The sequence below is a fragment of the Bemisia tabaci genome, chromosome 4 (assembly GCF_918797505.1).
Source record: "Bemisia tabaci chromosome 4, PGI_BMITA_v3".
Classification (NCBI taxonomy): Eukaryota; Metazoa; Arthropoda; class Insecta; order Hemiptera; family Aleyrodidae; genus Bemisia; species Bemisia tabaci.
In genome coordinates, this window is record NC_092796.1 from 60281210 (window position 1) to 60296526 (window position 15317).

Sequence of the window (15317 nt, forward strand, 5' to 3'; positions counted from 1 at the left end):
TCCTGCAGTTTCATTGTCCATGTGTCTCGATGGTCATTGGGATGACCTCAAAAACTTATTTTTAAATGGGTACCCTATCATTTGGATATTTGGAATAGGGAGGAACAGTTTGGAAGTGAGATTTTTAGTCCTCCGCGGAGCCCTAAGCAGCTTCAAGGGTTAGTTCTCGGAAACTATGCCCACACCTAAATATTTTCATAGATAAGTTTCCCACTTTTACAACTTATATGTAGTTTGAATTTCCCTTTGTAGCGGCTGGTATGTAGCCACCTAAAACCTGTCATTGCTCTAATCTACTTTTTATTGTTACAGGTGGAGTTTTGATAAACATAGAGTGCAAAGCATGGGCTCAAAATATTCATCATGATCGTCACGAGAGGCGAGGATCAGTTCATTTTGAATTGATGATAGATTAAATTCAGAAGCTAAGTGACATTGTACCGTTATCACTCTCAAAACTGAGCTGAGTTTGCTAATTTTCAGTCGCCTCCAATCCGACGCACAAAATGGGTAAAACGAACACTTCAACTCTCTCGTAATAAATTAAATTTACAGTTCATTAATTTGGAGTTTCTAAGATAAGTAATTTTAACTCCATTTTATTAGATGCTTTCTCAAATAGTGTTTCATATTTAACCATCTTGACAAATAAGTGAGAAAAGGGGAGCATTTTTTTTTAAACCAGAACAAATTCATACAAATGTTGGGATTCAAAATTCAAAACTGTAATCACAGTTGAGTTGACCTCTTTGTGAGTGTTAAAAAGAGCCTAACAGTCATATTTTCTTGTCTTTTCTTGTCTCATCTGTATTTATACAAATAAAACGAAAATAAGACCAATTTTTTTCAGTTGTGAAAATTTTAAAATTCAGAATGTCAAGAGATTAATTCTGAAATAAATCTTACGAAGGCTTATAATCATCAGCATTTCAGCTCATATATTTGCATTGCCAAAAAAAGGGGTACCTTAATAGATGTCAAAGGTTCAAAAAAGTCACTAGTTAAAATGTAACTTTTGACTGATCAATGTATCAAAGTTGGTTATGCACATTGAAGAAAAATCTTGGTGTTTTTGTTCATATTATGTCTGTGCCTAGCAGCTTTGGTATTTTTAAAAGAATATCAAAATATAGTGCAGTTTACCATTTGCCGAAAACTAGACTGGTATGTTTATAGTTACTATGATAACTCTCCATTTTCTAAAATGTGTGGACCTGGTTTTTTACCCTTCATTTGAAATCGATATTGAAAAACTCCCTCGCAAATGGCAAACTGGGTCCGTTAAATTTCCTTTCCTAGCGACTCAGTTACTGAAAGTTATCCTTAGTTCAGTCCTTTGAGAAGAAAATAGATCTCCTGTTGATAAAGTAACATACTTTGGATTAGCTTAGTTTTAACGGATGAATTGATTAATGACTTAATAATGAATTAATTAATTTAAATGGATGAATTAGTATTTAATTAATTGTTGCTTTTATTCCATTTTTATATTTTTATTGATTGATTGATTGATGGATTGATGGTTCATCAGTCTAAGATTTCAAAGGTGACCTCTGTCTGTGAATACTGTACAATTGTACATGTTGTAATCAAGTTCAACTTTCGTTGTGGAATCATTTCACTTTCTCTCTTTTTTTGTTCATTTTTGAGCAATGTGATTTGATATTTCAGCTGTTTTTCATCCACCATATTTAGGTAATTGATTGTTTTAGCAAGAAATTTTTTTTCGTATGGGAATGTGGTTAAAAATCAGTAGTGTGAAAACTTGCATATGCTCTTAAGAGATATTGTGCATTTTTACTCTCACGGTTCATGCTATTTCGCTAAATTTATTGGTTTTTAGCCATTCTTTGTCCTGTTTATTTTATTTCTTACATTGTTACGTAATTTTTAAGTCTTGGTGAATTTTTGCAGCTCACAGTTTGTGGTCAAAATGATTTTTTACTGTATTATATAAAACTGTCTATGAATAAAACAAGGTAAAAACTGCTTCAATTTTTCTACCTTTGCTGAGACGCGTATAGTGAAAATTGTATCAGTAAAATATGGCAAAGAAACTATTTAACCTTCTTTGATTGCGTGTGGTATTTCATGTAGAAATTATGAAAAAGGAGAGTATTTGGGTGTAGTAGACCACTATACAGCATAATGTAACGAAAGGCTTTAATAGCTGACCTTACAGACATTGACTGCCAAAATATTGCAGTTTCTCATGATAGCATGGCAAAACTCATTTGAAACTTACTCACCTCTTAAACAAAGTATTTCAGTTGAGAGTATTACCATTGGTCAAGCAGGGCATATTTTCAGTTGAAAAAACTTTAAAATTTTACTTCTCATGTTTATGTTTTTGAATAGCCTATGATTAAGGGAAAATGTTGCGTTGAGTTTCATCAAAATGCTTTATAAGCTTCTGACCAATATTTAAATAATCGTATGAAAAAATAAATCAGTTCTTTTAAAAAAGATTTCCCCAAGGTGCTGCATAACTTTTGCGAGAATAAATCAAAATAATTCCATACCGAGGAAGTACGTCTTTTTCAGTGCTCAATAACTTCATATTAGCCTGATAAAAAGTTCGACTTTTTTCAAGGCAGTACCAAAAAAAGTGGTGTACTTCATCAAAAAATTCATTGCTTTTCATTGATGAGAATTTATTCTTGTTATCCACCGCATACTTCAGCTTCTAATGGCAATTTTCCAGTTACATATTCTAATGATCTCAAGCATTGTTGGTTTCGAAAAATTCTCATTAAATGCAGATTTCAAAACTTTTTTGCGCTTCCAAATTTGTTTTCTTCTCTCTTTATCTAAGTAATTTTATTTATTAAAAAAAAATCTCAAAATGAAAGTTTTGAGCTCTACTCTGTGGCATATTTGAGTTGCTTGTTGAATGCTTTTCACCCTCTTTTTTTCACATCTTCTCTATCTTTGTCTCTCTTTCTCCTTTTTCATCACTTTTTATTCATTAATATTTTTCTCTAACCTCTCAAGCATCTGATAGGTGAATAAGTCCACAAGAATTGAAGAACAAACACGATGAGTATGAAAAACTAAGTCGGGTTTTGCACCCACAACGAACTAGTCAAGTAGACTTAAGTTTTGTTTTTTGCAGGCATGAACAGGGTGCAGTGTATTCTTAAAAATATTTTACGGTGTGAGAATTTACCAAGGTTTTGGAATAAGATGCATGCTGCATGACATTTATCTTGCGTCATTTGTTGAGAGGTGACTTTTTGTCTAGGTGTTTCTCGACTGTGCTCGGTAACTTTACAAATCAATGCAGTATTGCCTGAGGGGATTGTCCAGGATATTAAACCTATACTTTAGGCGGCGCCACAGCATAAAAACTCGGTGTACCATATATGTAGACTCTTGTTCCTTCTTGCTCAATAGTTAGGTAACCCTTTGCATAATATTCTGTAGGTTAGATTCTTTAATTTTAACTTTATGACCAATGAATCTTCATCTCAGTACCGGCTAATCTCTCTTGTCAAATCTAAGCTCTACCTTGATTTGCGCTTGCTAAATTAAATTGAGAACCGCAGGCAATTTTATCCGGCAAAATGACAAGCTCCCACAGAGGTTGGTCTTTTTTCAGTTCCACAGGGCTTTAAAACAATGTGCCAAGTTTCCAAATGGTCGCCGGCTCGTTAGCTAGAGAGCAAACAAAGGTATCCTCTGGGCATATTCTCTCTTCATCCTTGCTACTCGCGTGTAAAATTTTTTTAAGCACCTCTTATCTCAGAAACTTTCTGCAATGCACCCAAACTGCTATTGTGCTTTTAAAACTAAAATAACAGTTGTCTTAGAAGTACAATTTATTAGCCATGAGTGGAGGCCGAAGTTCTTAATTTGGATTTAAAAAAAACAATGTGATTCTATAATGAAGTAATTCACACATTGTTATTCAGACATCTCTTGGACTTTAATTATTTTTAAAGAAATGATTATCTAGCTCCATTTCGTGAAAACTTAATTTTTACCTGTGATGAGTCGGGTTCTTTTATGAATTTTTTGATTTTTCTCTCTTCTCCTTTCTTCTTTCCCTTGATGCAACAACAAGATCTTTTCAACATGAATTCGGAAGTATCCTCAAAAGTCAAAGTATATTCATAACATTTCATAGCTCAAGCTGTTTAATTCCATGTAGAACTTTTTGCAATTGGCAAGTTTATTCTTTTTAGTGAGTGTCCAGCTTAAACTTGTTGACACTATGAGCGTAAGCGTTCTCCTTCTATTTTATTTTTGATGTTGATTTTAAGTTAAACCTTGATAGAAGAAATGATCTGCTTTATAGTTCTGATTTCCCGGCAGCTCCTTATTTGTTTTTAGAGTTTGCATTATTTTCCGTTAGTCAATCTCTACTTCCCATGCTTATAATGATAAAAGAACAATCAATGTTTAGAAGAAACCACATGTTTTCCTTACCAAAATTAGGAGTGCAAAATAAGTTCCAACTTGAAATCTTGTCGCAATTGCGACACCAGATTTTTTTGTTATATTTGTTAATATTTTAAAGACTTGGAAAGTCATCGATCAAATCAGCTGTTCTTGTATTGTTCTCACAACTAGTCATAGGGAAATTACACGTAGATAATTAAATAAAATTAAACATTATATTGATTTTAATCGTATTATCCATTCTAGACATAGACTCTATTAATCGCTTTGAAGCTGCCGCAATTTTAGTTTGTTTCCGTACCCTTGTTCTTTGTTCAACCATCCTATTAGTAGTCCATCCTTGTTTCCTTTTTGACCGTAATATTTTTTCATTATTTTAAGTGTATAATTAAAGTAATTTCTTAGAAAAATGATAAAACGCCCAGTTTCCTCTCTCATTTAAAATTCTTGTTACTTGTGCTTGGCCTACGAGTCTGTTAAATGTTTAGTTCACTTAATTCATTGGTTCCTGAATCAAAATTGAGTCCAGTTACAATTGTAACCTGTTTAAATATCCTTTTTGCCTTGAAATGACCTACGTAATTATAACAGGCCTCTGTTCTCTCTTTTTTGTCTATCCTTATCCTTTTATTTATTTTCCTCTTTTTTTAAAATGTATTTAGTATTACATTTTCTATTGTGACATTTTATTTTATTGATTTTTCCTAAAATAACCAGGAAGGTTGTAGCCGGAAGAAAAAGGAAAAGTAAACAGATAGTCTACTTCAAAATTTCATTTTTCATTTTTGTCAGTTATGAATCTGTATAAACTGTTGTAACAAAAATAAAAAAAATGATGACCACATATTTTGAATGGTTTTTTATTAATTCCATCCGTTGGAGCAAATCAATGGAATCATCCGTTTCAAAAAATAGTTCTTAGGTGCGCAGAGAAATAGCTCAAGGTGTGGCAGCCTGCCCCCTCAAATTTTGGAATTAGCACCTTGTGCTAAATCATCCAACCAGAGATGAATGTTAGTGAACGCATTTCGAAGAAAGTTATGGGTTCTTTTTTGGGTGAAATTTGTCTCGTCAAAATTTTACTTTAAGTAAATAAACTGGACTTGATTGTAAATACCTACCATTAATTTTAAACGTGACTTACAGGGTGCTCAATCTTTTAAAATATTCAGAAGTTTTCTCTCTTTTAAGAAATAAGTGAAGGAAGGTCGGTAATAAATCATTTTTTCAAAATAATTCTCATGTATAAACTGCACTGCACTTTAAGTATTGCATTCTAAAAAGTATTGTGGAATACATCCAAATTCCCTCTGATAAAACATTATATTTTGAGGACAGTCAGGAATCTGTCTGAAATTGACAGAATCGTTAGACTAATTTGTGCAGAACTTTAAAAATTGGAAATAAATACTTCCAAATTTTCCAAGAAATTCATATTTAATCGAAGGAAATTTGGCAACGCTCGAGTGTTCATACGACGTTTTTCTTATCAGCAATGATAATCGAGCATGACCATGATATCGGTAACAACGCCTTGACGCAACTATTCGTCCTCTATGATCTTCCGTGTTGCGTATTAAACATTGAAGGCGCTTCGGTCATTATAGCCAATGCACCATTCTAGCGCAGTGTGCTCGCTGTCCCAAATCGGTATGACGGTGAGATATAGTATCCTGATATGCAAACTGTGCAAAAATATCCTATCCTGTCCTTTTGCCTTAGTTTTCATCATAGAATTTCATCTTGTCACTTACTCGTAAGTCATAACAGCAGCGCGCAAAAGGCTGCAAAGTAGAGTGACCGAAGTGCCTTCCATTTTTCGATATGCAACACGCGTGTCCATAGAGCACGAATAGTTGTATTGATCAAGGCGGTAACAACCGTCGCACTTGTTATACTCTTCCTGAGAGAGTGTTGTTTGAACAATTGAAATAAAAAATGTTAATATTGAAAAATTGAAAATCGGAACTACGACTTATTTTGGGAGAGGGAGGAGGGGGTCAGGAATTTCGGGCCAATCAATATTTGCTCTTGAAATTTTCAGCAAGTTCCCCAAAAAAAATTTCGAAAAATATTTCCGATCAAATTATTAGAAACACGTTCACTAGTTTTTCAGAAATCGCGAATTTTATCAAAGCTAGTCAGAAAAGAAGATGCGATAATGTCCGGTCCGGGAGGCAAAATAAAATACACGGCAAAACGGCAACAGCGTGGATAGAATTGTATTCAGCCTACGTACATCAATAAACATAACCAATCACGGAACATACTTTCAGTGACGTTAACAAGATGGCCTCCTCAGCTGAGTAATCTGTTGTCTGTTGTTATTATTGTTCTGATTTTATTAGTCTTCGTCTTATCTCTTGCGTTACGATTAGTCATTCAATCATATCATTGCTACGATTTCTGGATCCAAAGTCGAGGAAGCCTTTTTCTCGTCAGACAGTTTGTGATTTTCCTTCGTGGAGAGGGAGTCGACGTCCGGTGGTTTCTCGATAACTTTTCAGCAGTGGTGAATTGCAGTTTTCACAATGCAGCTCAAAGCTTCAGCCCTCCTTCTTTTCATCTCCTTATGTCGTTGCAGTGGTAAGTAGGCCCTTGATAAATGTTTGATAAGCCGATCTTTTGTCCTGCAGGGGTTGCTTGCCGTCTCGTCTGGAGACTCAGGCCCAAGGACCTTCATGTACATTTAAACTATTTGAGTACTTTCAGAGGATTTTGCCACTCAAGCTCAATGCAGATTTTGATCCTAGGTCCTCTTATCAACTTAAGTTTTAATGCAGTATTCGCTCTTTGTCCTCATGGGTTCGGATGAGTTTTCGGAATGAGTTCTCAGATAAGAATGAGCAGGAACGTCTTATCAAGGAGGGTACCTTTTCAAAATTAAAACGGCTGCTAAGCAAAAGAAGGTGCCCTAGCCTATGTTTCCGCTTTTGACTTGTCTGACAGTCAATTAGAAATTCATCTCTACAATGCCTAGCATTTTTTGCCCTTAAGCATCTCCTTGCTTATGTATGCTTCGGCGACTGAGAGTAGTCTTTCTGTCATTTCAATTTCATGCTGCGCAATCGAATGCAGTCTCTAAGATTGTCCATCATTATGACACCGATAATGATTGTGTAGCTGAAGGGTTGCCATCTCTGTTTAGGTAGATACTTCTCCTAATCTTCTCAAGACCCAAGGAAAGCATCAAATTAGGTAAAGAAGATGTTACTGTTCCAACCCTTGCCCAGCTGAAGGGGTCCAATGTTCCCACTCAGAGCAATTTTTTTTATCTTTGTTTTCTCCGATTTTGCTTTGTTTTTCACAATCATTCGCTGAAGCAACTCTTGTACTTCATGCATTCAACTGTAAGCTCTTACCCCTGTGGGTATTTTCTTTCCATTCAAGATTGAGATTGTCTTGGGGGGCGATAAAGTGGCCCAGGTCGGGCAAGGTTTTCATGACTCTTTTCTCTGTAAAAGCCTTCTTGCCAGGATCAGCTCTGATCTCAAAGCAACCTCAATGAGTTAATTCAATTCAGCCGACCATTTGAGTCAGAAAATCAATGGTTTTTGCTTTCATTAATAATTATTCTTTTTTAACTGACATCAATTTGTGTGTATTTTTGCAGAGCTTGGTAGCGTAACAAAAGGAACAAGCAATAAGGAAACGGTGGTTGACCACAAGGGAGAATTGGCATCGACCGAGAAACCACACATATCTGAGAGTTTTGTACTGCCTAAGTCACCAAAAAAGGGAGCCGTTAGTTCAGTTGACCCTATTACGATCGTAGTTCCTACCACTGATTCAGCCTCAACATCTCACTCTTCTCCATCAACTCCCCCAACCCCTCATACTTCTCCTTCGTCTCCTAACACGCCTAAACCCCCCACTACCCCTGCAACGCCTGAAACTCCCCCTACCCCTACAACGCCTAAAACCCCCACTACCCCCAAAACGCCTAAACCCCCCACCACTACCTCTCCTACTCACACCCCCACTGCCCCCTCAACTCCTCACACTTCACCTGCTACAACAACAGTCGCCCCAACATCGGCACCAATTGTTGATGAAGTCGGAGACTGGAAAGTAAATTACACAACCTCTTCAATTTGTACGCGTCTGGTTGGAAGTATCAAGTTGACTTTTGGCCTTAAAAAGCCCAATGTAAGTTTTCTGTCTGTTTTCTTGGTGCTTTTATCCACAAAATTTTTGAAAATTCTAAACGGTCAGAATAAACCAAAAGTAAAGTAATTTTGATTCTTTCAACATGAATTAAAAAACTAAACCTTGTAAGTAGTTACTTCTCAAAAAGTAAGGGGAAAATCATATAATCTCTCTTTTTAATTCGAAATGAATTAAATCCTTAGCTCAATTGACAAAAAAGAAAAAGTGAGAAAGCTGGCTAATGAAAATATGGGTTTAGTTCTCTCCATGTAACTCTAGTATCTGCTGTTTTTAATTATAACTTGACCTACCTTGATTTTTAATTCATTTCACTGAAAAATTGTGAAAGAGGTTTGAAACTATGCACAAACATTCTTCAAGGCTCAAGAATTTTAAAGAAATGGTATCTGTGAAAATGGTGACATTAATGCCCTCCATTCCTACAGATATGGCCGCAGTTTCAGTTTTTTTGACTTAGCTCCCAACATGGTGCATAATTGATCTGCAAATTATTAAATCAATTTGAAGAGAATGACCTGACGCAAATTTATATTTTACAGACAACAGAAGAAGTGGAAGTAATAGCTGTTCCAAAGAATGCAGTTGCCAGCGGAAATTGCACTGTAGGCAGCTTGAACTTAACCTGGCCCTCTAATTTATCTGCCAATGCGACAAAGAAAAATGACACAATCAGATTCACGTTTAAGGCTGACGAGAAAGCTCAGACCTGGAAGTTAGACAGTATTCAAGGGGAAGTCATCACCAAGACCGAAGAAAAAATTCGTGAGTGGTTTTTAACTGTTTTCTTTCTTTCTCTTGCCCGCTTTCAGAACCCTTCTGCAAGACAATCATACTATCAAAACCCCAAATGGATGCTGCCCAGAATATAATCTGATTCTGTTGTAAGAAAACTCTGTTACTTAGGTGTCAGTGTGTAGGTTTCAATTAAAAGCACTCAGTGATGAGTTTGTTGGGGAAGAGCCTTGTAAAAAAAGGCTCGTTCTTGCGCCCTTGAATTTGGGGCTTGCAAGGGGGTTTTTCAATCCCTAGAATGAGGCCTTACTCATGAGAATATTTTAGATCAAGTGGGACAAACTGTTTTTGAGATTGGGGGAAGCTCCTGATTTTCACTCATTTCTACAAGTTTTCTAATGGTGAATTCTGACTGTTGTCTAACCTAATTTAGATATTAAAGTGCAACTTGCAATGATTTTTCTGGTTTGTTTGGTGTGTTGGGTCCGCAGACAAGGTATGGATTAAATTTATTTTGTCAAAATAGTTAAATTTTGTTTTCCTCTCCTTTCAGATTTCCACACAAATGCCACTTCAGTTGTAACGACTCACAAAGGCACATCATATTTCTGCTCGAAAGTCAACAGTTTCAGTTTGAATTTTAGTCCAAAGAATCTTACCGGCTCAAATGTCACCTCAGCAACTCTCAATGTTGCTCAGTTGCAAGTAGAAGCTTTCAAAGCTCAGAAACCCAACAATCTCGCCTTCAGTCCTGGTGAGTTTCTTCCTGTGAATGTGCATAGTAAAAATATAGTCTTGGGTGTTTCAGAATTCAAAGTTTTGAGTTCCCTGAAAATTCTTTTATTCAGCTTCACAGTTCTCATGCAAGGCTGTAGTATACAGAGTTAGTCAGTTTATAGATCCTGCTAAGTCCAATATGTTGGAGAAGATACTGACACATCAAGGAACCATGTCTGTTCACTCTTTAATAAGAGATGACATTCCAACTAATTCAAATCTGTTATTAATTGACCACATTTCTTTTTCTACACATTTTAGATATTTAGCAAACTGAGCTTCATTTTTCACTTAATATTGAAACAGTTGTGGATGTTTTTCAAAGAATGTCATGCATTGTTTTGAATTGCTCCAAAATCACAACGAGCACATTGTCAAAGTAAAAATTATTGCTTACCTCACAATTTGAACCATTTATTGAGCTTTCTGGTTTAGAATAATAAAAGTTTCTACGGTGCCATACCACAATTTTTGGCCTTTTGGCCTTTAATAGCTGCCAAAAATGCTCTTCCTTTTCCAATTATTTTTCCCTGGACCCTTAAATAGGATTTCTATAAAATTTGATTCCTCATAGTCTACACCCTTGTCCAATGTAAAGTTTTTGGTACAGATATTCCATCATGTGACAATGTAACAGAGTTCAGATTGCAATTATCTACTCCATTAAGTTCAAGTTGTAAAATGTTACAGGCACTCTGAACTCACATAAATCAGCCCATGACCATGTGAAGCAACAAACCTTCGTGTTTATTTTATTATATTATTACTATTATTTATTTATTTCATGGTTTTGCATTATTTTTTAATTTGCCTTTTTCTATACTTTTTCAGCCACGAATTGTGAACTCACTCCCGATATAGTACCAATTGTTGTTGGATGTGCCCTGGCTGCTTTGGTGGTTGCTGTTCTAATTGCTTACGTGATCGCTCAACGTAGACCATTTGCTCAAGGCTACCGAAGTGTTTAAAAAACCATGTTTTACAACCAAAAACGTTTTTATGTCTGAAATACTGGAGTCTGATGTTAACTATCATCCCCGCCCCAACTCTTGAACTGTGATAAGCACCTTTACGATTCCTCTCTCTCGGCATTCAATTTTTCTAAAGCTCTCCAAAGCGGTTTTATTTTTTATTAGGTGTGTCATGGTAAAATGGCTCTTGCAATACTCCAAGTTGCATTAGTATAATCGGTTAGTCCATCATTGCATTTTGCATGATTATTCTGTGGTATTCAATAACGTACAAAACTTGATTCATCAATGGATTTCTCTCTTTTTTTACTCTCTCCAGTTCATGAATCTCTAGTTCTTTTCCCTTCAATTTTTGTGTAGGAACCCCCTTTTGAAACACAAATAAGCAATAATATTCAGATACTATTTCATCTTTTTTTTTGCAACTTACTCTCCTAAATGTCTCGGTCAAGTCAGAGAGAGTTTAATGATTTCAACTGAAAAAATTAAAATTCTAAAAATAAAATATGAAGCTTTTTTTAAGGATTGAAAAATTTCTAGGCACATAATGACACTTGGAAGGGATTGCGTGAGTTTTTCAGTGTACAAGAATGTTGATGAGCCTTTATCTGAAAAATCTCTGAAGAACTTCGTCAGATTTAAAAATATGGAAAAATTAAGGTCTCATCAATGAAGACAGAATCTGTCCTTCAGAGAATAAGAGAAAGTAAATCTACGGTAATATGAAAGTACGAAATGTATCAGAACTACCAGGAGATTTTAGAATGAAGATACTGTTTTAAAAAAATTTTGACTGGAAAACTTACACAATATCTCTGATGTGCCCTGTTGTGCCAAAGATGTTTTTGAATACCTAAAATGGGGAGAACTTGACAAAAATAACATTGTTGAATTTGTGTTTAGTGTTTTGGTCTGATTCCGAGTAATTTTTTGTTATTTTTTTACTTCAAAATCCAGTTTTCCCATCAGTGTGATGAAATTAATGTGTAAATCATAAAATTTGTTTTGATCATAAGTTCAATGTGTAAAATAATGTACTTTTTCCCCCTATACTTTACTTTATTTTTTTATTTTATTACAAGTGCATACATAGTCTGATATTTCACGCAAGATGAAAAAGAAGTGAATGGGAAAGGGATAGTAATGGAAGAAATAGGTAGGAAATAGGAAGTGTTACCATTGATTGTAAGTCAAATCTCTTTTATAAATTTAAGTGTTCAAGGTTGGAGTATTTTGACAGTATTTATAAAGACATCTGTTTTCAGTCTCCCGCAAGGTCTGTAATTTTGTTTTGTAAGACTACGGTCTAAATATGGTTTAAAACAGCATTCAAATCTTCCTTGACCATTCTTTATTTTTCAACGTATTTCGTCAAATGTAGACAGTCGAATTAAGTGTTTGGCTGGTATCAGATTTGCTTGGCATCCCTTTAACTATAATTTTACATAAGATGGACGGGTGACATTTATTATATTCCCACGTGGTTAATTATAGCAGTATGAGTAATTTTTCTGGAACTAAGGTCACATTGATAGCAGGTCTGCATCATTGGCCCATCTAATGTATTCATCCAGTTATAATTGAAAGAAGGAAATTTTTTCAGTGAGATTGTGAATGGCTCTGAAGTCAAATTAAAGCCAAATTGTTGATGCTGTAACAGCTATTGTAGCAAAAAAGTGGCTCATGCAAGAATGGATGTCTTAATTGCCTCGTTGGATTTGTGCCATTTTTGAGGCCGCGATTCTCTTAAGCGAAAGACGCTAACTGTCCCTTCAAAGTCAAATTGAAAGGCCGTTTAAATTCAAAAGTATGAAAAAGGTACCTACCTTTGAACCGAATGAGTCTCTCCATCGATCTACACCATTCAATGCTTTTCAAATCTCTAATGACTGAAAAGTCAAACGGTTTTGACACTCTCAGTAATAGACTTTTTAATTTTAAGAAAGGGAAGCTAATCTCAATTTGGAGTTCAGGGGATTAGTTTCTCTCCAAAACCAGAACAACAGGCCCCAAAACTGACAAAGAATCAATGTAGGAAATAAAGTCGTCCCATGAAACCCTTTCGACTTCACAATTGTAAATCGTACTAAAGACATTATATTGTCCATCAGTGCCTTTATTTGTCTTGTTAGACCAGTTTTTACTCTAAGGCATTAATTTTTCGATATTTACCCCTCTTTAATCATATTTTGCTTCCTTCTTTTTTACAGTTTTTTTTTTCTCTCCCTTTATATTTCTATCGCAGGTACTCTTTTAAATGTTAAGTTTTACCATCAATTATTTTTTGAAAATTAAGAATAATTTGTCTTCGTCCAAAATTTCTAAAACAAGAATAGACTCATGTCTTCATTTGTACGGAAGGATTGAAGTAAAGAAGATACCTGCTTTCTATAGTTGAAATTATTTTGATTGATCGTATTTTATCATTTTATATGTGCCCATGTATGTTATCCTTAGTATTAGTGTCCTCAAATTTTTTCAACCACTGTTTCCCCTTTCATGTTTGAATTAAGACAATTATCAAGAATATTTTGTGATATTATACCTAAAAATCAATTAAACAATAAATCTATCTAGTTATTATTTCATATCTGAATTATAATTTTCATCAATCACCTTTCAAAGAAATCATTTTTTTTTTGCTGTGACAGAATTTAAGTTTGAGGAAGCACATTGAGCAGTGGCAAAGCGAGATTCAAGGGCTACCGATATTTTCTCTTTTCAACTCATGAAAAAAAAAATTGATTATGAAGGTGTGCCTTGCAAACACAGTGACAATCTATCTTTTTCCATTGGTTCAAATGACAAATCAATTATATTGCAGCGCACGACACGTCACTGACTGTAAAATACATTCAGTGATCACAATTTTAAGAGTAGGACAGAAACCATTACAACTTCAGCTGGCAATATTTATAAAAATGGTATGCTTTGATGTACTGAGATATCTAGATAAGAGCTTCACTCTTAATCTTAATTACCCGCTTCTGTCTCTCGTAATTTTTTGATAAAACGTTCCTTTTTATCGGATTGATCTTTTGATTCTTGCCAAGAGCTTGAGCTCGGTGAGAACGGGGATTTTGGCCAGGAGCCTCGGCCTGGTTGGAACTCTCTCTCATTTCTGGACTCTGGACTTACGATTTTTGAAACATGGAACCCCGGACAACTTTGGTGACTCGTCAAAAGACTTTTCTTTCTCTCTCTGAAATCTTCTCCATTTTTAGACCATTTTAACATTTTAATTTCGCTAATATTTTCAATGTTTTATCTTTTTCAACATTCTTAAAATTTTCAATCAATAAATTTGTAAAACGCCAGACTTCTTTGTCATTCTTAACTTGAAATAATCCCGATCGTAAAAAGCGTAAAAATCATGAATTTTTAAATTTTTATTTTTTGATCAGTTTGCTAATGTGCTCTCCCACACTATTTTAGCAGGTATAATTGTCCAAATACTTGGATTTTCACTTTAAGGGTGAATTTCAGAGTATTTCGTCAATTATATCTCACAACTGCTCCTCCAGTGATAATACTTGAATCCATGTAAGAGTATAAGTCGTAAAGTTTTAAAATTACGTCTTATATGGAATTGGGTTTATCTCTGAAGGAAGGACGACCATCCCAGTGAGCCCTCTGCTCAATTTCTCCATTGTAAAACGGTGGTCGTTGCAGTACTCAAAGAAGGTAATCTCTGATATCAAGTAAAGAGCTAAGATTTCTTTTTTGAATAATACATGTGTGACAAAATTTCAAAGTTAGCAGACTGATGTTGCTGAGGACCTTAGCAGACCGATTCTTAACCCTCTGTAGCATAACGTTGCGAATTAGTAACAACGTATTTTTTGGGTTTTTAAAAATTGAATCTTTCTTCTATGGCATGATTTGGCAAATTTTCATTAGTTTTTTCTTTTCTTGAATAACGGTTTCCCAAACATTTAAAATTTTGAAAAAACATGTCATGCCATATGCTTTTTATGCAAGCTACAAAAGAGATTAGTGTCCCCCAAAATCTGAGCTCCAAAATTAATTCGTGCCATATCATATATGCATGTGGACGCTGAATCACATTCCATTAGCCAGTTGAGGGAAATCGTTAATTTTTGTCTGTCTTATTTTCCCCGCCATTGTGGAAATATAAGCTTCAGTCAATCACTGATATGATGTTGCAATATTTCATCAAAAATGCTGGGTAAAATCACGAAAAATTTCACTTTTCAGGTCCATCTCTCATTTTTAATTGTCACATTGAAAGTTTCATTCTAA

General features: G+C 34.9%; 2 protein-coding genes across 2 annotated transcripts in view; both read left to right on the forward strand.

The window, feature by feature from the left end:
- Nucleotides 1-5250, forward strand: part of LOC109031737 (sodium/potassium-transporting ATPase subunit beta-2) — a 28274-nt gene extending 23024 nt beyond the window's left edge. Inside the window, exon 7 of the mRNA XM_019043450.2 lies at nt 313-5250. Coding sequence (XP_018898995.1) covers nt 313-416 — 104 coding nt within the window. The 3' untranslated portion in view covers nt 417-5250. The remainder of the gene's footprint in view (nt 1-312) is intronic.
- A 1496-nt stretch (nt 5251-6746) lies between these two features.
- Nucleotides 6747-13642, forward strand: LOC109031752 (uncharacterized). The gene is made up of 5 exons (XM_019043482.2): nt 6747-6990; nt 8018-8553; nt 9114-9336; nt 9860-10060; nt 10915-13642. Exons 1-5 carry the CDS (start codon nt 6936-6938, stop codon nt 11049-11051), a joined length of 1152 nt encoding a protein of 383 aa, XP_018899027.2. The 5' UTR covers nt 6747-6935; the 3' UTR covers nt 11052-13642.
- Nucleotides 13643-15317: the final 1675 nt, after the last annotated feature.

Bases quoted from the DNA above. Each gene is read 5' to 3' on its own strand.
- LOC109031752 (XM_019043482.2), top strand. From the start codon at position 6,936: ATGCAGCTCAAAGCTTCAGCCCTCCTTCTTTTCATCTCCTTATGTCGT. The intron at 9,337-9,859 runs GTGAGTGGTTTT...CTCTCCTTTCAG, and splicing joins CAAGACCGAAGAAAAAATTC to ATTTCCACACAAATGCCACT. The intron at 10,061-10,914 runs GTGAGTTTCTTC...ATACTTTTTCAG, and splicing joins CAATCTCGCCTTCAGTCCTG to CCACGAATTGTGAACTCACT.